This window comes from Pteronotus mesoamericanus, unplaced genomic scaffold, assembly GCF_021234165.1.
Source record: "Pteronotus mesoamericanus isolate MK-2021 breed Mesoamerican mustached bat unplaced genomic scaffold, CSHL_Meso_final scaffold_54, whole genome shotgun sequence".
Classification (NCBI taxonomy): domain Eukaryota; kingdom Metazoa; phylum Chordata; class Mammalia; order Chiroptera; family Mormoopidae; genus Pteronotus; species Pteronotus mesoamericanus.
In genome coordinates, this window is record NW_026555321.1 from 38,884,939 (window position 1) to 38,906,317 (window position 21,379).

Genomic DNA, 21,379 nt, shown 5'->3' on the forward strand with positions numbered 1-21,379 from the left:
TTTCCACATATCTCTATTTACTTCACTTGCAAATTTATTGCCAGCTTCTTGCTCTTCATGTGATTTAGCACAACAGCCTTAACTTGAGAGATCTCTCTGTTCTAACTGCCATCCCTCAAAGCTGAAGTAGTGGAACAGGCATCCTTTCCCTGTGACAGGGCTGGGGATGGGGTACTGGGAATGTTCTGTCTGCAAGAGAAAACCAGCAACATGAGAACTCCTTCTACGGCATCATTCAAAGGCTAATACATTGTGTTGCAGTGTGGGTTTACACGGGTTTATACTGTTTCCTGATATCACTTGAGTGAATAAGGAAATTCATTGTCTTTGCAGTTTCTAAACTGAAACCAATTCTACCTCATGTTCAAAACAGTCTGACAGTTTCTATACACCTGATGCTCTTCTGTAGATAGTTAATTTCTCAAAGGAATATGCCAAGTAAAGTTATATAAATGCAAACAAAAAGTTGCTTGTCAAATGTCACAGACACAGTCTCAAATTATATAGGTCCTCTTTTTACTCTCAATGTAATCTAACCACTCAGTGGCATTTGGGATTTTTATAAGAAATATGGAATATAATTGGCACATGTCTATGCTTAGGAACCTGGCGCAACTCTATTTGAAATTTTGAAATTCATTCTAAAAGCTGTTGTGCTTCTAACCTTTGCTCAGGAGACTTTAGAGAGAGTTTTGTCTCAGGGTGTTCTCACTTATCAGAGTAGCTGTCTCCCAGGCGCTCACATGCATCTTTGTTTTGTATGTAGTATCCGGTACATTTTCCCTTTTCTCTTCTCTACTGAGGGGTGGTCTTTTCTGGCCTCACCCATCACCTGAGTCAGAAGGTGAGCCCCTCTCCTCGCATCCGAGTCCTGTTCCTCTCCTCTTGCTGTGGCACAAACAGTTCCTGCTATCCAACCACTCAGCACAATTTTAATTTTTATGACTAGCTTGCTATTGTAGGATGTGCGGGCTTTTTGAGAATGGAAATTTAAATGCAGCCACCAGTAGTAAGCCGGGTTTGACCTAAAAAAATGGTGGTGGGGCGAGGCCACCTCCTCCCCACACACAGTGCCTATGACTCATGGAGACGCAGAGGACACTGATTTAAGATAAAGGTCATTTGGGTTTTCAAAGCAGCCTGTTAATTGTTGTTTCTTTAAAAAAAATACCAAAGCTGTTTTAGTTTTACAGCGATCAAAAGGATTTTGTAATCATACTAAGAGAGCACATAGGACTTTTCATCTTTGAGACACTTAAAAACACTAATTAATAAGAGCATGGTACCTTCAGAAAAAGGAAAAGGCTTGTTGTCTCAACATGCCCTGTTGCCTCTCTCCCACCTTCTGGCTGCTTTTGGACACACCCTCATGGCCCTGTTTGCCTCCAGTGTATCTGAGCTTCTCATCTTTCCATGAACATGAATTATTTCATCTTCGAATACAGACTCATCAGAATTTCTCTTCTGGCATAACATCTATGTTGTCTAGTCATGTATCTTCTCTAGAAGGCTTAGCTACACACTAAGGGACCTGGATGACTTTCATGGAAATCCTAGCTGCAGTGCTATCCCAGGCCCTCCAAGGCTTCTCTGAGGCCCTGAGTTGGATTTTGGTTACTGGGCATTGTGTTAATATGACATCATATATTGGGCATGTGGCATGATACTTAGTTCACTGCACTCACTCAATATACTGTAGTTGTTCTGAATTTGAAGCTGATTCTTGCATCCTTGGTCAGCAAGGCCAGTTTCAGGGTGGCCTGAAAGAGCCCACTGTGAACAGAAACATGAATGGCTGGTAGGACTTGACTTCCAGAGTGTTTCCGCAGCCATTCACATGCCTGCTATGCGCAGTCCCATCAGTAGTTGTCGTCTGAGCTGAGGACATGCATTGGCAAGGAGACCATGTCCAAGGTGGCAGAGCTGAGGCTCATGAACACCAGAGGCTCAGAAACCAGGCAGAGTTGGTTTTGAATCTCAATTTCCACTGCCTATGAACATGTTACCAAATGACCCACATCTCTGAGCTCTGCATTTTCCCATCTGGGAGGCAATTATCCTTCCCTTGGAGTTGTGAGAATTAGACAAGATATGTTCAGAGCTTAACGTAGTACCTGGCAGAAGACACAGTCACTCTTCATGAAAATGATAGGATGTGAGGGAGAAGCTGGCTAGCAGAAAACTTTGCCTGCCTTTCTTTCTCCCCCTTCCCTCCTTCTTTCCTTCCCTCCCTCCCTCCCTCCTTCCTTCCTTCCTTCCTTCCTTCCTTCCTTCCTTCCTTCCTTCCTTCCTTCCTTCCTTCTTTCATCCTTCTTCCCTCCCTCCCTCCCTCCCTTCCTTTCTCCTTCCCTCCCTCCCTCCCTCTCTTTCTCCCCCTTCCTTCCCTCCCTCCCTCCCTCTCTTTCTCCCCCTTCCTTCCTTCCCTCCCTCCCTCCGTCTCTTTCTCTCTCCCTTTCTTTCTTTCCTTCTTTCTTTCCTTCTTTCTTTCTTTCCTTCCTTCCTTCCTTCCTTCCTTCCTTCCTTCCTTCCTTCCTTCCTTCCTCCCTTCCTTCCTCACTAAAGGCAGTGATTTAGAAAGCAGAACAGGTTGGTTATTACATTTTGTGAATTCTCCTTGTTGGAGAAACAATGAACTTAGAAAACTGAAAGCAGTAACTGCTTCAAGGTACCCTTTGGAAAAGAGCAGAATATCAAGTAATGATCCCTGCATTGTGGTAGTGAAGGAAATATATTTTTTATTTCTTGTGCTTTTCATTATTTTCCAAATTCTCTACAATGAGCAGTTGATACATGGATAATCAGGATGGAAAAAACCCCCTCAAAAAACAGCAAATGCCCAAACTGTTTAGATTGTAGCCAAGAGAACAGTGACTGATACCAGCCACTGGGGGTCCCTTTTCCTAGAGTCCCCTGCCCTGAGGCTGGACATGCTGTTATAGTCACAAACCTTGATTTGCAAATAGCAGGGGAAAAGACTATCACTCTGTCTCAGGCCTGTCCGGCCGCTTGGCCAGGGAACCATTCCTTTTGAGAGCCTTCCCTTTGACCTTTAGAAGAATTGGCTACCTTGCTAAGTTGAATTGCCTCTTTAAAGTAATAAAAATATTAATAAACAACTGTACTGTTAACAGCCATTTTATCCCATGAATGTACTCTCTAGGGATGAGGCAGCAAGAGGGGCTGCCGTATCTCAACAATAACAGGGGCAGTTAATGCTGCTGGCCAAGTGGGCATGTTCTCAAGCCCTCTTGCTCTGTTCTCAGCCATGCTTGTACCCATTTGCTTCTCACCACAGCCCGGTGAGGTGGATGCTGTTCTTTTCATCCTAGAGGTGAGCAGATACCTGTTAGCCCCCAGGAGCTGGGGTGAGTGCATGCTGGCCCCAGAGTGTATTCAGCCTGGAGATGAAAACCTGATGAGTTCTGAGCCTGACTCTGGGGCCCTGGATTTTAACCCGTCTCCTAACTGGACTGATTCACTGGTAGTGAATCATGATCTGCAACTTGAGGGCAGGAGAGTATCCTGCTCTGACAGCTTCTCTGTGCTTTTCCAAGGCTCACTTGGGCATGGCTCAGCACCTGATCAGTATTCAGGGTCCTACGATATTTGGGGGTATGAGGGTGATCAAATGAGCAAGTGAGGGAATGAATGGATGGGGTGAAGAAATGAAGTACCCAGGAGCCATTAGACCTTACTTTCTTATGCATGGAAGAGTGAGGATATGCCTTCTTTCCTTCTATAATGGCCACTTAAGTCTCTGAGACAAGAGGAGGCCGGGACCTCGGGGGATATGGCCAAGGTGTTCACCAGCTGAGGACCATGGCTGTCCTGGGAGAGAAACATCTGCCCAGACAATGTCTGGCTCCTGGCCCTCAGCCACACCCCTTCTGCAGATGGCATTAGCTTTGGGCAAAGCTTCTTCCTCTCTCTAGTTGTGGGCCTCCCACCCCCATCTCCTTCCTTCCTGTTGGCAGCATGGAGCAGCACGTACAGTTTATCAATTATTAACACACACAATATTTGTTTCACAGAGGCTGCATGGATGTGTGTAGCTAATTTCCTCTGGCCTTTCCCAAAAGAACACAGAAAAACCAAAGGCATTTTTCGGTTTTTCAAACCAACATGAACCTGGCCATCACTGTAGCCTATCCCATTGTGCTTCCAAAGTCAGTCTGCAGGTAGTGCAAAGGGCATGCGCAGCAGACAGTTAGCACTGCCGAGAGGGTCCTGGAGCTCGGCGTGCCCCCACATCGTTCCAGCTTCTTCCTCCAATGGGTGCACCTCTTGTCCCATCCTCCTAGGCCACAGGCTGGTTTGTGTGTTCACCACATCTGGCCTTTATTTAAAACTCCACCTCAAAGTATTTCATGGCACAGAATATCTTTCCTTATTAAATTCTCCCTCACATATTTTTTTCATAAAACAGGCACCAAAAACTACAAACCTACCTGTGGCTCTCAAAGTATCTGTTTATAAACCTTTGGAAACCGTTTGCAATTCGTTAATCACATTTTCAAAGGAAGTTACAGATTACAGATACACTAACAAATGCCATATACGATGCCTCGGCCCCAGTAACAAGATCCTCACGCAGGGAAGAGGGAGTGGAGTGGTGGACCTGGGATTTGTCCCAGGCCAAGTCCCATGGGAGAAGGGAGAGTGGGCCTGGGAGGCAGAGATCTGAGAATTTAATTCTGTTTCTGTCACTCTCCATCCGTGGCCACACATATGTCCTCTCCGTCGGAAAGCAGGTACCGGGGATCAGCCATGCTTAAACACAGTAATTCATCTCAATTAGCAATGAGGTAATCAAGAGGTTCCGTGTAGGAACACCAAGCCACACATTTCTAAATAATCATTAGAGAACCAGGGTTTGTGAATATTTCACTTAAAATGTACTTTTAAAGTTGTTCATTTTAAAAGAAAAAAAATGAAGGCACTCAATATATACAAGTCGGAACTCTGTTGACTGTGTTTGAAATTCAAGCCAGCTTTTTTTAAAAAAAAAAAACCTTTATAAAGGGAGGGGGATAATGAGGAGAGAATACATTGGTATGTGAAATGGCCAAAAGAATATGAATTCCAGCCACAGCTTGATTCAGGTGTGCATACCATGGTTCAGGACTGGTTTTGTATCTGTTCTCTGCTTTCTCTGCACTGACTTCATTGTCAGGAAGTAGAGGTAGTGGTGGCCATGAGAAATTCAAGTTCACATCCTGCTACCTTAGTGATGCTAGTGGATGGAGAGCCTTTTTCTCTGGATAAATCCAGGAAAGCATCCCAGGTAGAGTATTTTTGGGGTTGACCCGAGTTATTATGTCCCCATCTCTGAACAAATCGCTATGTCCTGGAGAGATCTGGGTCTTCTTCATATGCTCAGGTCACTGTCTACCTCAGAACCAAGGGTGGCCTTACTTTCACTAGAAGTATATTTATTGATGTGGGTTCAAGGGGTTCCCTGTAGGAACAAAAAAGTGATCACCATGTAAAATGTGGGGAATGGGTGGTGGCAATCTAGCACAGGTGTCTTCTAAAGAAGGTCTAATCTCTAGCCATTTAATGTTTCTTAATGGGGCAAATGAAAAAAGGTGGAGTTGGGTCATTACACTAGAGTTTACTCATCATTCTTAGCCTGTTTTATATATGCAACAGACCACTTTTTCTTGTCTCACCCAAATTAATCATTCTGCTACATTATTATTTATATTCTAAAGGAGCTCATCCATTAATAAAGATCCAAATACAAAGTGTTCCGGACCTGTTTCACATGCGTGGTTAACGAGACACTGTGGAGAGGCATTCCTAAAATGGAGTTGCAGAGGAAATATCTCCCACCCTGTCTGTTTCTTTCAATGAAATTAAATGACAGAGACTTGTTGGAATATGGTGGCTTATTGATCAGCATGCTGGGAAATCTTACTTTCCCTCACTCTTTAATCTCTTCAAGTTTCATGAATACTAATAATATAATGCAGTGCATTTCTCGAGTGGTTATTAAGAAAATGAAGAGAGACATTTTAGGAAAGATCAGAAATCGAGGGTTCTCTGCAATTCCACTTTTGCCAGATGCCATCTAAAAGAACTTGGGTTATTTAGCACAAGTATAAATTTTTCTGTCAGGAGAGTCTCAAGTCCCAACTTGGTGTTGAGTAGACAACTCTTGATGTGTACAATTCACATCGGGAGAAGACACACGTGTGCGATCATCCTCTTCAACAAACATGTCCTGCCTGCCCATGGTTTGCAGAACTGTGACCTGTGAAATTATTAAATGAGTCCCTTCATGCTGTGGAAATGAAGTATTAACCAATTGTTTATAGTGAGCCTGTGTCTTTGCCAACAAGGTCATGGCTCTCAGGAATCATGCTAGTCACATAGTAAGGATTTACCTCATGCCTAGGAATGTGCTTGCCACTTTACATACAGTATCTAATCCTCTCAGCCTCCCTTGGCTATGGAGGCACTCTTGTTTCTCCCATTTGTGACTGAGAAAAAGGAAGCTTGGAACAGTTTGGCACATTGCTCAGTCACATGCCCAGTAAGTGGTAGGATCACTGTGCTGTCCTCTTCTAACAAAGACAGTTGGACACTTTCTGAGGATGCAGAAACATTTGATGCTCTGGACCTTGGGGTCTTTTTAAATTTCTTTAAGAGTGGCTGAAATAACATGAGGCTTAGCCGTGCAAATTTGGCCAGGGGCTGTGGGGACAGGGTGTCCTCCCTTGTACTGGCTATGTGATCTTATCTAACTTGTTATTTGACTTGTTGGTTAAATTGTTTGAGCCCATTTTTCCATGTGTGATGGGCAATGAATTGACCTTCCAGAGGCAGAAGGGTCATTAACTGTCAGCAAGTCCTTGGGAAAGGAGGAGTCCTGGTTAATTGACCATGTATTCTTCGTACATCCCACGCACTAGGTGTCCCATAAATGCAGGTTGAATAAATGAATGAAGGAGCATTTTGGAAAGACCAAAGGAAGAACTTCCACCCAAGAAACTGTGAAAGTTCTGCCTTTCACCATCAGAATCTGGGCTGCACAAACTTCTGGGGGCCTAGTGGCTCTCAGTAATGGCTCTTACTAAAGTGGGACTTGGAGCCATTAGCACAGGTAACAATGGTCCAAGAGTGTCTGACTCCAGCTCCTCAGGGGGACAATCGGGAGTCTTCGTGTCATACGCCCCTCCCCATCACACCTCCTCATTGTGAGGCTCTGGCGACAACCCCACTGACCTCGTCCTGTTCCTCCCACTCCGTTCAGCCTGGCTCTCACAAGGACCAGAGCTTCCCTGCATACACGAACTTTCCGTAACAGGATCCAACTGAGAATCTGCTATCGTTTACAGCGGCTTCTGAGGGAACTACTTCCCTTCCTCCTCATCTGGAGTGGATCTGATGTCATAAAACTGACCGTGAACGTCTGTTAATTGGGAACCTCAGAGGAGGGAGCGGAAGGCTACTTGGCCAGGGGTGACCAGGGCCCACTGCCCTTTAGACGCGAGGTGGCCTTCCTAGATGTTGGGGTGGGCAGTCTCCAGAGATGTCTTGGAGAATCCTGAAATGCAGTCAAAATACAGAAGGAACAAGGGTGGGGAAACCATCTGGCCTTGTCTGGCCCCACAGGGGCTCTCTCTCTGGTCTCTCTCCCTAGATTTCACTGGGGGCCAGTTTAGACCTGTTTGGTCCAACCTGTAGACAGTGATTTTCTCCTTCATGTCTGGTATTCCTTCAGCACCTGTCTCCGGAGTAGCCGAGCCATGTTCCAAATGGCAACCTGTGGTTTTGGAGTCTTCAAACACTTAGAGTGACTCTGCATCTCACTTAGAATCTTGCCAATTAAACCAAAAGATGACCAATTTAGAGACAAAACCAAACACGAGAAAAGCTGTCCATACATATATTTTTTTCCCAGTATGCCATTAGCCCTACCTTGTGAACTTGTAAAAGGGTTGCTTCTCCTTAGCCTGCAGTAGAGGGCAGACTTTCCTACATTATAAACACCCCAACAGCCAACATTAAAGGCCCCGAGACACAGGAATGTCCAGACACATGAATGTCCGGTTGATAAAATGGTAGGCTTGCAGGATGACTAATGCCAGCGATTTAGGGGGAAAAAGCTGAAACCACTTCCCCAGTTATTAATGCACTCATCAGCTTTTCCAGAGAAATGCCCTCATGGCCATTAAATCTGGCAGTGATTCCCAGTCCCCACACCCACTCTGGGTAAAGCAGCCGTGCTTAGCTCAGGACTGCTGTGGCCAGTGTGATAGCAGGTAGAAGGTTCTGTGTGTCTGTACAACGTTACCAGGGTGTTGAACCCAACTGCAGAGATCAGTGCTTTTGTAGCCTAGCCAAGGGGTATGGAGTGCATTTGAAACAGGAGGTAGGGGTGGGAGAACTATAAAACATAGCGAGATACCACTAGGTATTTGGTAACATATGTAAGACACCCTTTCCTGTGTTTTGAAGGAGTGGTTTTTAAAGCCCTGGAGTAGAGGAGAAGGCTCTTCCCCATTTCACACAGAAACCACCCGAGGAGGGGGAAAACTCTGCTCTGTGTCTGCTGTGCTTATAGCCAAGGGCTTCACTAGGTAAATTCATATCAAGCAAAGAGTTAACTTGTATATTCTCTCAGCTCAAAGCAAATGTTTAGAGGAATCTGGACTCCACTCCCTGCTATTCAAACCTCTAGGACTGGCACGACAGGGCCTCTCACCAACATCCCTCCTTTCCTGGTTCCCATCCGCAAAGCAGGATTTGGCAGGATAAAGGTTGCCCTGGCTGGTGATCTCACAGAAATGTTTTCTTTTTCTGTTCCTTCCTCTTGCTAGTATGAAGAAGGAAAAAAGCGAAGGAAACCTAACTACAGTAGTGTTGACCTCTCCGAGGTCGAGTGGGAAGACCGAGATGATGTGGTAAGTGATTTGTATTCAAGCCTGGTGAGGAAGGTGCTGCCACGGACCCCCTTCTGTACCTGGAGGCTGCCTCAGGAGCCAGTGAGAGGCCTGCCAGAGGGACACCTGGCCACCAGAGGGACGTGGAGACAATGGGCCCTTTTATGGAGTTTGGAGTTTTATAGCTCTCCTGCTGGTCAGACCAGTTGCAGACAGGCCAGCCACCCGGCCTGCTTTGCACAGTCTGCAAAAGCCGTCCCCTGGGAGGCTCTTCTCCCTCCCATAGCTGATGAATCCAATGCTTGTTCAGGACCATTGATGGGACCTGTCAGGGTCAGGGGAGCGAGCATGTGTGGGTGGCTCTGCCCTGTGCAAAGGCAGGGTCTGAATTCACCTGTCAGGATTTCGTGAGCACAGCTCATGTTGGCCGCCCCCTCCCTGGGCAGTAACAGCCTTTCCCTCTTCACCAACCACATTGCAGTAGCCACATGCTCATTTCCCACACAGATTCAACCTCGGGAACCATATCGAGAACTCTCCTAGGCTTGGAACTTAGCCCCATCAGTCTTCTTGATACATCCTCATTAAATCAGATCTGTTAGACATGGCTACCATTGTGTGAATGCAGGTGGGTGGTCCTGAATTAAATTGTAACTACCCAGGTGTTGCTGTCCAGGCCCTTGTTCCTCACCTCTCTCTATTGTCTCTGTGCCAAGGCCATGCTCTGCTGCGTGCATCCTCCCTGATTGGTCTGGGGTCCTCTCTTAAGTTTCAACTTTGAGTCAGCATTGTTTGCCTCCCTCCCTCTGCCCTCCTTTCCAGAGGGATGTTGATGGAGACCATTTGAAGTCCCCAGGCTGGGTTCTCAAGCTTCCAGAAGTATGCCCAGCCTGGCAGTTCTCTCGCTGTAGCTTTTCTTCTCCTCCATCCTCTGTTCCCTGGACATCTCAGCTAGCATAAATCTCTGATTTTCTTCCTTGCCTATAAAGTGCAAAAATCACATCTGTTTCAGAATTTAACCTATTTCCTTCTACATCTGTATTAAGTCTTTCTAAACCCAAGTTCAGACAAAATAACTTTGCGCTTTGATAAAACGCTACTTCCTCATCTGTATTCTTTTGCTTGCATGTTGGTGGTTCAGTGGCCTGGTAGAGTTTTATATTTTCTTTTTCTTTGAACATTGTCATCAGGATTCATGTCAGGTTCTTTTGATAGTGCTACACCTAATATATATGTTCTTTCCTTATAAGCTGTTCATCCCAAAAAGCAGAATAGCCCAATTTTGAGGAGCACAGCTCAGGGAAGAGCCTGACTGGGTTCAAATACACTTTCTGCTGGCTGGTCTTGGGCAAGCAGTTATATTGTCTGCCCCTCAATTTTGTTTCTTGTTCTTTTGTTTTTCTCCAGTAAAGTCAGTATAATGATGATAAAAAAATACCTCATAGAGCTGTTTTGAATATTAAATGTGTTAATATATTGAAAGATATAAATACAGGTGCTTACATTTTTGTGTGGTCACGGTTAGCATTCTATGAGTGGTACCGATTGTTGGCATGGCAATGTTGCCATCATCATCGGTCCTCAGGAGACCTTCTCATTAATTGGTGTCCTATGGACTTCCAGTTGTTAAACTGTCTCATGAATCTCTTAAGAGTGCATCCCATTATTTTCCTTTCTCTTCCATCTTCACCTCATTGTTCCTTTATTTTGACTTCACTGGGCCTTTTGGTTTTCTGTCCCAGAAGACCTGAACCTTGTCAATGTGTTTCCGCATCCCTTCATCTTTTCCACTTTAATTAATATGGAAGGCAGGCTTGATTATGCCTGTTTTTACGTCAGAGTCCCCACACCAGGGAGCATCCCCTCTGCTAGTTAACATTCAGCTGCCACTCACTTCTTTGCCTGTGACCTGAGACATTTATTACATGGCTCTAGTCATCACCTGTGCCTCGGTTAATTTTCAGTGTGGTGAGATCTCCTTTTACCAATAATGCTTTGGAATATGCCTTTTATTTCCTTGTCCTAAAATGCTTTCTCATCGGAGCTGCAAAGCTTCAGCTTCCCAGCCTTGTGTGCGTGTTTTTCACTTTCATCTGACTTGCAGGCCTGGGTTCTGGGTGTCTGCCTACTGAGTCCCCATATCTCCAGCAAGACCAATGTTCTTGTTCAGCACAAACTGATCTCTGGTTTTCTCTTTGGTTTGGGTTTCTTGTCTTGTCCCATTGGGAGCACAGTACAATTGAAATGTGAGTTTCGTCACTAACAACATGTTTGGGAAAATCCAAGTCACCATTTCTCTCCCAGGCAATTGCACTCCATGGATTAGAGAATTCTGGAATCTACACAAAGCATCTTTGAGAAGCCTACACAAGATCCTGTATGCCCATATGCATGCCATTGGGGTTTGCATGTAAGTAGCGGAAGGCAGGCTTCAGGTCAAGGTCTGGGAAGGACCAGGCAAGCAGAAGCCCTTCAGGGAGAAGCAGCATGAGTGTACCCAGCTGCAGAGACCTTCCTGGAGGAAGCACCCTCCTTCTCTTGGCAACTAGGCCTGTGTTGAATTGAACAACCATATTTATAAAATAGACCCTGTGTACTTCCAAAAAAGATGTGACATCACTTATACTATTATTAAAACACATACAAAATATGACTATTTAAAATTAAAATAAGAAAAAATTTTAAAATTAGAAATCATTTAGAGGAGAATGAGTGAGACTTCCAGCTCCAAGGTGAGTAAGGCATCATGTCAACAATTCAATGAGTAGGATCTTGTGTGGACCCGTGAACCAGGAAGTGACCCTGAAACACTCGTAGGCCAGACTGAATCACTGGTGTTGATTGCCTCTTAGAAGAAAAAAGTACCTTTCAAATATCCTTTACTTATAAATTCCCAGAGATGGCTGAAGGAATTAAAGATGATTTTTATCTTATTCCTATTATCTTTTAGTCATCCCCAAACTTCATGATGAACATGATTATTTCTATAAACAGAAAAATACTAACTGCCGCATATTAAATTCTTCCTACACTCCAGTACTGTTCTGAGTGCTGCATATGGACGAGCGTGTTTATTTCTCACAACAATCCTGTGACATCGATATTATTGCTATCCTTATTTTTGCAGGTAAAGAAACTGAGGCAAAGAATTGCTGTAATGGTCAAAGGGCATTGAGCATAGATTCCAAGCCAGGCAGTCTGGCCTCAGTGCTCTTGACCACATTGGTATGCCTTCGAAAGAGCCCTTGAGTCCAGCAGTCCATAAAGACCCTATATCAGTGCCCTAGTGCGTTATCCTCCTTGAGGGGTACAGAAAAGACGGGTCGTGCCTGGTACTAGCTGCTGAACAAAGGCCTGTGGTGGTGCGAGGGAGGCACCATTAGATTCAGCTGAAATCCCTTGTGCTGCACTCTAAGCCCTTTTTCCACTACCCTCCAGGCAACTCACATTCTTCTCACCTGGGATGACGCTGATGGAAAGATTGCTCTGAGTCCTTTCTTTCCAAAGCCCCATAAACCTCTTCTCCAGGAACCTATTTCTGAGACCTTTGGTCTTTTAGTTTGTTTTTTTACACCCATTCCTGTGTCTCTGCAGCTCATGCTTAAGCCCTGGGCCCCCACACCACCATAGCCCACCTGAGTGCCCATGCCGAAGCAGAGAGAGGGAGAGAAAGAGAGGGTTTCATTGTATAAACATTCTGTGTCTGAGTCTGTTTTCATGTTCTGGTTGAAAGCTGGCTTGTGACTAACAGACTGTTCATCCACTGCCTCCCTTGGCTAGGGTTGCATGTCATTAGGGCCCAGAAGTGCACGTGTCTGTGCACTGGGAAGGTTCCAATGCAGATAATGAACCATCTTTAGGAGAATGAGCTATCTGTATATAATTATACACAAAACCTAAGGTGATCAATGACTCTCTGGGGAGAGCTTCCTTAATGAGCTCTGACCTGAGAGAAAATCTGTAGGCTCACAGTGGAACTGGAAGCAAGGCCACTAGCTGTCACAGTCATTAGTAAAGTGGGTGCTTTGGGTGGTCAGTGAAGCTGCTTCAGCTTGAGTGCAGACAAGAGAGACAGACTCATTGGGCTCTGTAGAAGAATATCTGACCTGGATAAGGCAGGGCCCAGCGGAAGGGGGATGGTTCCTGGATTCCAAAGACCCTTATCACAGTCACCAGATTATTCTTTTCAGCCTGAAGAGGTTTGTCCTTCATTTTCTCGACCATGCTGTGGTGAAAGCTGCTTTAATGTCCACTGCATGAACATACTTGCAAATGTTTGACATCTGATAGGGGAAAATAAAGGTATATCATTGACATTTTAATTCACCTTTCTTTGTTATGTGTTAAGTTGAACATCTGCACGTATGACTTTTTGATGGCTAGGTAATATTCTAACATGAGCACACCCAAAGTCGTTTGGAGATTTTCCTCTGCCAGGCCATTTTCATTGCTCTAGTTGTTCATACTCTAATCCATGCAATGGCAGTTCAGGGATATTCAGACAGCTCTGAGCAGCCCCGCTGATCATGCCCTTCTTGCCCTAGTTGGGACTGATGGCATTGTTGCTCCCCTCACTCCTGCTTCTGCTCTGGGTACCACCTTGGAACCTAGACCTTGAGCCTGGTGGCAGCACTGACTTACCATAGCCCTTGGTGCAAATTGCCCCATTCTCAAGCCTCCCTCTCCTCAGATGGAGAAGTAACATTTCTAGACTTCTCCACCCTCACAGTGCTGTGCTGTCACCAGACAGTCTATTGAAAAAGCACCAAACCCTCTTCTGCACTCTGGCAGTGAAGACAGAAAACCATCTTCCTGTCTGCTCTAAACCATAGGACCTAGAGCTTGTGAGACAGTCTACTGGGATGTTAAAGCATCAAACTATTGCACAGTCAATGTTTAAAACATTTTCTTTGATTACAAAAAAAAACCAGAAATAGCAATAAATTATTTTTATATTGATACTACACAATTTTTATATTGATGCTTTCAATTTGTCCAAATGCTTTCTCTCCTGATTTGAAAAGCAGAGGAACAATGTACATTTGGGGGGCAGAGAGCCTGTGTGAACTTGGGCAAGTGTCTTAAATTTGTGCCTCAGTTTCCCCACCTGTAAAACAGGGATAATAATGATACCTTAAAAGATGAAGTTGAGGGTTTTAAAACCTGTGCCTGTATATAGTAAGAGTCCAGTATCTATCAGTATTGTCCAAACCTCATAAAAATCTGATGAACACAGTTTATACAGCACCTGTCAGGATCCCTGGCAGGGGTCTGGAAGTCCTCACCTGTGAACACTTTTGAGGGAATGAATGAAGGCTGAAGAAACGGAGCCCAGAGAGGTCATAGGACAGTGGTATGTGTCATGGTAGAACTTGACATTTGAGCCTTGATATCCTCGTTACTTCTCTTTACCTTGGACTGCCTCTCTTTCAGTCTATGCCAACACAGACATGGTGACGAGCAGCAGTTTTCAACCTGAGAAATTAGGGGAGAGTCACAAATTCATTTAATTGTTCATGAGCAGCAATTAAAAGCAATGAAATCTGTAAAAATAGGAGACATCAAGGCAGCATCAGAGAAGCTGTATTTCTTATGTGGCTCACAGTCAAAGATGTTTGAAAAACATTGGGTTGCTGCACATACATCTGTATCCAGCAAACTGGAGTCTGAGTCCTGATTCAGTAACCTATTGTGAGGGGCCTGGCAGTAAAGGCAAGTGAGGAGGGTGGTCATGAAGACGCTGCTGCGGCTGCTGTGACCGTGGAGGGTAGCCAACATTCATTGAGTGCATAGGGGTGCCAAGCACTCCTGTAAATATTAACTCTTCTGGTCCCCTCTACAACTACATGAGGTGGGTGCTCTCATTCATTCCATTTTACAGAAAAGGAAACCGAAGCACAGAGAGGGTAAGTGATTTGTCCAGGACCATAAACCTCTGGCTTCAGGGACTATTTCTTAACTACAATGCTATCCTGCCTCATAAGGTGTTCAATAAGTAACCTATTTTCATTTTTATTGAAGAAAAGGGAAAGACTAGACTAATCGTCTAGGCATTCGCCTCCAGAAAGCGTCAGTGACCCTGGCCTTGGATCCTCCCAGGCCGCAAGCTGATTGTTCTGTGCTACTGGGAGTTGGGGGTGGGGTGGCATGGAGGGTAGAGAGGCTTACCTAATCTCTGACTTGCCTGGGGAATGTGAGAGGGGAAGGTCCCAAATGGCTTTAGGCAGGCACCAGAAAGAGAAAAAATGAAAACCATGTTAAAGATAAATCGAGCCGTTCTTGAAAGTTAGAAAGTAGACTTAATTAGGACCAGCTCTCCCAATCCAAAACCACAAAAGTTAAAATAGGAAAATATTTCCAGAAATGCCCGTTATGTGTTGTTAAAATATATCTAGAGTCAAATATATGTTTTATTTTATACATGCCTTCAGATAAAAATTAGGCTTTTACTCTCTCTTACAGAAGATGGAAATGTGAACCCAAATCTAGACAACCCTGAATCAAATTCAGGTTGCTTGCAAGCATTGCAGTTTTCTATCGGCTAGATCTTATTCAAGCTCCTCAAAGAAGAGGGGACAAGGGTATAAAAAACAAAACAAAACAAAAACCCCCAAAAACCATAGCACAGGGCTGGGAAAGAGCATTTCCTGACAGGCTGTAACATGTCAGCATTTGCTCCTGTTCCATTAAATGGCCTTCCCTGTCGTTCCCTGTCGTCTCCCATTGGTGCCCATGACGGCACATCTTTCATCACTGTGTCTGCTGTCCTTCTCTGAACTCACGGAAGGGCCACACGTAATTAGAAGAGGTCAGCCAGGGGTGGGGGAGGGAAGCAGGCTCCCTGCTCCAAAATCAGATATAAGGTCACCCTGTTCACTGCTCGTCAGTGTCAGTGAGGCCAGTAATTGGCCCTGATTTCTCAGAGAGCATTAGAAGATGATTCATGCTATGAAAAGCTAATCCATGTCGTCCAAATGCTTGGCCTTTCTTTTTTATTAAACTACTGTGTAGGAAAACATCTTTAACTTAAGTTTTGAAGCATGATTTCTCCATGACACACCAATGCCCTTTTTGAAAATGTAACATCCCCAGAGGCATTCTTGCTTCTTGAGTGTGTTCACCAGTTACCAGCAATTTGTTCCTTGACTCTCAGGGTTCATCAACATTACACAGGCTTTTTTGTCATTGTGGCCCTGAGGTTTATGTGAGCACCCAAATTGAAGTTTAAAGTCATTTATTTATTGTAGGTCACCCCTCTCCCCTTGTACAACAGCCACTGGATGTTTAATCTTCAGAAGCCCTGTTTTAGGGGTCTGAGTGCAATATGCAAACTCAGTGCGAAAGTGCCCACAATGGGTGGGAAACAGCCCAGCCCTGTCATACCTCAGGTTTGCACAAGCCACCGATGTGCTCCCGAGCTGGAGGATGCCAGGTGTCCAGATGACCTGATAACCTAGGGAAGCACTAACATCATTTTCTTTTATCATTTTAGTTAAGAAACGCCATGGTGAATCGAAAGACAGGGAAGTTTTCCATGGAGGTGAAGAAGACAGTGGACAAAGGGGTACATTTTTCTCAAACATTCTTGCTGCTTAATTTAAAACAAACCACTGTGAAAAATTAGCTTTGAAAGCTCTATCTGGAATAAATATCTTTCGCTGAGATCATTTTTCTCTTGTCTTTACTTATCTCAAACAAGATTCATGTAGTACTGTTAACCTGATCATAGTGTGTCCATTTATTTTTATTTATTTCTGAAAACTTCACCTAGCGGACTAACCATGTTTTCTTTTCTCTACGACTTTTTTTTTCAATCTAGAAACGGGTTTTGGTGATGACAAATGACTACTATTATACAGACATCAAGGGTACTCCTTTCAGGTAGAGCTGACCATAATACATGGACATTCCATCAGACCCATCAGTTGTGTTTGTACAAAACCTGCTGACACTCTCAGAGCTCATCATCTGAAGATAACCAAACACCCTGCCAAAAGGCTGGAAAGAGTGAGGAAGGGGCTTTTCCCAGGCTGCTTTTCTTTTTGTTTTCCAGAAGGGGGAAGATGGTTCAGGCTCACGCAGGAGAACTCACTCAAAATTGTCTTGGCTTTGCATCTCATTACTAAGCAAATAAGCTTTGGGGGTTCCAACTAAGGGTGGAGAGACAAGTTCAGAGGTTACCAGGGTGCTTAGCCATCTAATTTGCTGCCTAGTGAGTTTCATTTCACCTTTTATTTCCATGACCAAAAATAAAAATCCTTCATACTTGGAGGTAGCATACCCATCCCTACATGTTGTACTTCCATTTTAATTTCTCTGAACTGTCCTCCTGTGCTTGTTTACCTTTGAATCCTGTTATTTCTCTTTGTGACAGTCCTGAAAAATGGCTTTGCCTCATTGCCTGCTTACAGATGTGTATGTGGCATTCTAACATCTCTCACTAATGTTAACTTGGTGTTGTGACACCTTTTGTAAAAAGTTATTTCAGTGGGGCTGCTTCATGTTCCTGAACTGGTGCCTCACAGAGCTAAGAAGAGAAGGAATTTACTAACCATAGATTAATCTGAAAAGTTAACAATAGATGTTGCCATGTACAGCCAGGGATCATGGGTAGGTGCCATGTGGAACTAGAGCAATGGAGGGTACACATGACCTCTAAGTGGGTTTGCCAAATGAAGAGACTGTGTTTTCAACACACGTTCTCATAATTTAGACAAACACTGAAAGGAGCTTAAATCAAACCAATGAGAGTATGGGAACTACTAGACTAGGGAGAGAGTTGAGCAAAGAAGCTCACAGAACAATAATGTGGCTACACTCTAGTGGTGGTAGAAGTTTTCCTTTTTGTCCTTGAGAAGGGGTTAATTTCCTTAGTCCAAAACTCCAAGGTCTGGAAAGACCCATCTCTTGCTGAATGTAGGGCAGGGGTGCATAAGGCAGTACTGAAGAGCAGGGCAAGTGAACCTACTGAGGGCATCCAAGAAAAGGACTTGCTAGGGGGCTCAGCAGTTTGCCACACCTCTTTATAAACACAAGAACAGCCAATTGCTGCTGGCACTTCCAATCAAAAAAATTACTTTGAAACAGCTGATTGAACCTAAGAAAAACCAACAACAACTATAATCAGTGGGGTTTTAAAAATAAACTGTTGGAAAAATTGTTTATAGAACATGAAATAGAAGTGTGACAACGGAAAATGAAAAGTTAGCCCGCAAGTCTATCCCAGTCAATGGCATGGATTTCAAGGTCTGCTTTGTTTCTCTGCACAGTTTAGGTGTGGCGCTCTCCAGAGGCCATGGGAAGTATTTCTTCCGAGGGAATGTAACTATTGAAGAAGGTAAGATGCTGCCTTGATCAGTCTTATCCTTTACCGTTAGTTTAACTGACGAACTTGCTCATCTGTTCAACACTCTGGCTAATCCCTGGACATTTGACTCAACTAATTGTCCACTTGATGTTACCTTGCTCTTCCTAGACTGATTATGAATGGTGGGTACTCCAACTAGTAGTGGCCTTCATTATAATTTCATTTATTTGTATTCTACTCTAATCCACAGAGATATGAGGGCCAATCATTCTCTAACTATATTCTTCTCATCCATAAAAATTAGTATCAAGAAAAATACAAATTAGTGTACCAACTGAAGCCATGGGGGAAAAAATGAAAACAAAAATATGCAAGACTTAGTTGCCTACATGCTTGAGCGACAGATTTCACTTGTGTTTCCAGACAGCCCAGGTCCAAAGGAAATTGTGATCATTTAAATGATTTACATGGGTCAGAAGGAGTAAGTAGCACCTTGAGATTCCCAGATCCTCTTGTCTTCATAAAGCACTGTAAACTCCTAGTAATTGGTAGCAGTTGTTACAGCTCTTTAAAACATTGTTGTTATCACAACCCTTACTGTCCTTCTCCTGTCCCAGAAACCCAGAAGCTCAGAGGAGTTCCCTTTCTCAGTGTCAGCAGCTCACAGGGAGGGGTGGGGCTGGTCTCTCTGAAGGCTTCATGCCTAGAGTGGCTTTGAATGCATCACTCGCCCAACTGGGTGTTAAATTCTGCATCTCCATGAAGATGGAGCTGGACTAGGCCAGTGCTCTTTCTGGGTGTCCCTGGGGAGTGTGGCCAAGAGAAGGAAGGTCAGTTACAAGTCAGGTCTTAATTGGTTAGAGCTAGTTATAAATGATTGTATTGAACTTCCAGAAGCTGTACCACCTTGTGGCTCAGATGAAGCTGAGAATGAAGAATGAGATTGGTTGTCCCTAAGATGCCAGTCTTCATAGATGGTCTTCTGGTTTACAGCTGATTTTCTGTGGATTGTTTCACAGGTGTTGGTTTTTGTCTCCCAAGCCAATTGTGTGATTTTAAGGAGTAGGAAGGAGTGTGAAGGGAGTCACTGCGACCTGGGCAGAATGCAGTGTGTGCCCACTGAAGACATCATCAACTGTGGGGCCTCTTCCCAGAGACATACAAGAGAAAACAGGCAATTCTGTGACTTTGGCAAGATGCTCATCAGGATGAGACTACTCCAAGATCATTTTTATAAATTCTAGAATTGTCTGACTTCATGAACCATGTATAGATTTGTGGATGTCACTGACTATGAATCTAGAAAATATAGGTTTAAGCCATTTAAGGTTAAGCTAAGGAAATAGCCCATGATCAGAACAACAGCAGGAGAGATGATTAATTGCCCCTCATATGTCCATTCCCTTAGTCAGCCCCCAGTACATGGGCTGGCAAGTTATTTTGCATTGTCTTTTGGATCATTTCTTTAGTCACTGTCTTCCCCCTGTGTGTTCCACAGTTGTTAGTCTGAGAGGTCACAAAGAGAGAATTTCAGAGCTAACTGTAATCATCATGCAAGAAATTAGTTTGAATTCTCAGCAAGGGGGAGAGTGTCTGGTTATCCACACAAATGAGGTCAGACCTTCCACTCTGTAGATCCTCCATGAGTAAGAGGGCTTACAATCTTACCTTTGCTGAGGTAGGATTTGCTGAGTAACTGAGCCTGGGAAAGCTGCTTCCCCTTCAGCTAACGAGGAGAGGGGCTTGTCATCAGAAAGGGCCAAGGCATGACTGTTTTGTTCCCTTTTTGGGGAAGGAAGCAGTACCTTGAGAAAGCACCTTCTGTAGGACCTTCCATAATGAATGCTGCCCTGCAGAATTTAGGCATTTTCAATGTGCTTTGCAAATTCCAGCCAGAAATTACAAAGATGGTGAACAGATAGACTTTGCTCCAAATGTGAGGAGTCGCTACCAAGGTTGAAGTCGCAGGCTGCAGTTCTACTTGCAAAAATCACTTCTCTTGTGAATCTCCTTGATGCTTTACCTGTATCTTTAATATCTATTATACACAATACTTGTTCAATCAGTTAGAGCTTATGTCATTATTGTTAACATCATCAGTCATCATGAGGTGTGATTTTGTCAGGAGGATCAAAATAAGAGGTAGGAGAGTTAGGGAACAAGTAAATGTCTTTGGTGCCCTAGGAACTCAGAGAGGAAGCAATCAAAAAGATCTTTCTTTGAGGGTCTCATCTATAAGGCCTAGGAAATATATCCAGTGAGGGCTTTGTGGATTAGAGTTGATGAGAACAGAAACTAGAAAAATAGATAGACTTGACATCATTAGCCCAATATTCCAGGAAGGTAAGGTCCCACATGAGGCCCTTTGCACTATACTTCCTTCTGCCATGACCACTCTCTCCCCTGTTATCTAGATGGCTCTCTCCCTCACCTCCTTCAGGATTTTGCTTTAAAGTCATTTTCTCAGTGAAAACATCTCTGACTCCCATGATTAAAACCAAAACTTTCTTTCTCAACCCTTCACATCTCTTGGCATTCCCTGCCCTTCTTATATTCTCCCCTTTTCTTCACAGTCATCACTACTAACTGATAAGCTATGTGTTTTAGTTTTATTTACTTACCTCTTTTCTGCCACTAAAAAGTATAAACTATGAGGGAAGTGATCTTTGTTTTGTTCACTGGTACATTCTCAGGTCCTGGTTTAGTACTTTGCTCAGTGAATATACAACATTAAGGGAAGGAGGGAGGGAGGAAAGAAAAAAAGGCAGATGGATGCATGGATTATCACAGTCCCATTTAATCCTCTCATGGAATCTATGAGTTAGGCAATTTTACCTGTGTCTTCTGGCTGATGTTACTCAAAGAGTTGAAGTGGAATTCCCAAGATCATTCAACCAGTAGGTGCTGGAGCCAGGATATGGACACTGGGAAACATATGATGATATTTTATGTAATCTATCCCCTACTTCCTATAAAATCAAACAGGTGTGTGTGCTGATAGATCTATAATTTTTCTATATTTTATACATTTTTATTTGAGGAAAAAATTGGAATCCTCTGTGCAGTAAGACACTGTTGGTCATTCAGGAAACTTCAACATCCTAAAACAAGCTATAAGCATCATGAGAGTCCCTGAGGTCATCATTCAAAACTATATGTCTGCTAATGACCCATTGAAATG

General features: G+C 43.9%; 1 protein-coding gene across 1 annotated transcript in view; it reads left to right on the forward strand.

Annotated features, from left to right (window-relative positions):
• The window catches only part of CACNA2D3 (calcium voltage-gated channel auxiliary subunit alpha2delta 3), an 860,744-nt gene that overhangs the window by 658,782 nt on the left and 180,583 nt on the right, over nt 1-21,379 (forward strand). Inside the window, exons 18-21 of the mRNA XM_054595275.1 lie at nt 8,829-8,912; nt 16,384-16,455; nt 16,711-16,772; nt 18,161-18,228. Of these exons, the coding sequence (XP_054451250.1) occupies nt 8,829-8,912; nt 16,384-16,455; nt 16,711-16,772; nt 18,161-18,228 (286 nt within the window). The remainder of the gene's footprint in view (nt 1-8,828; nt 8,913-16,383; nt 16,456-16,710; nt 16,773-18,160; nt 18,229-21,379) is intronic.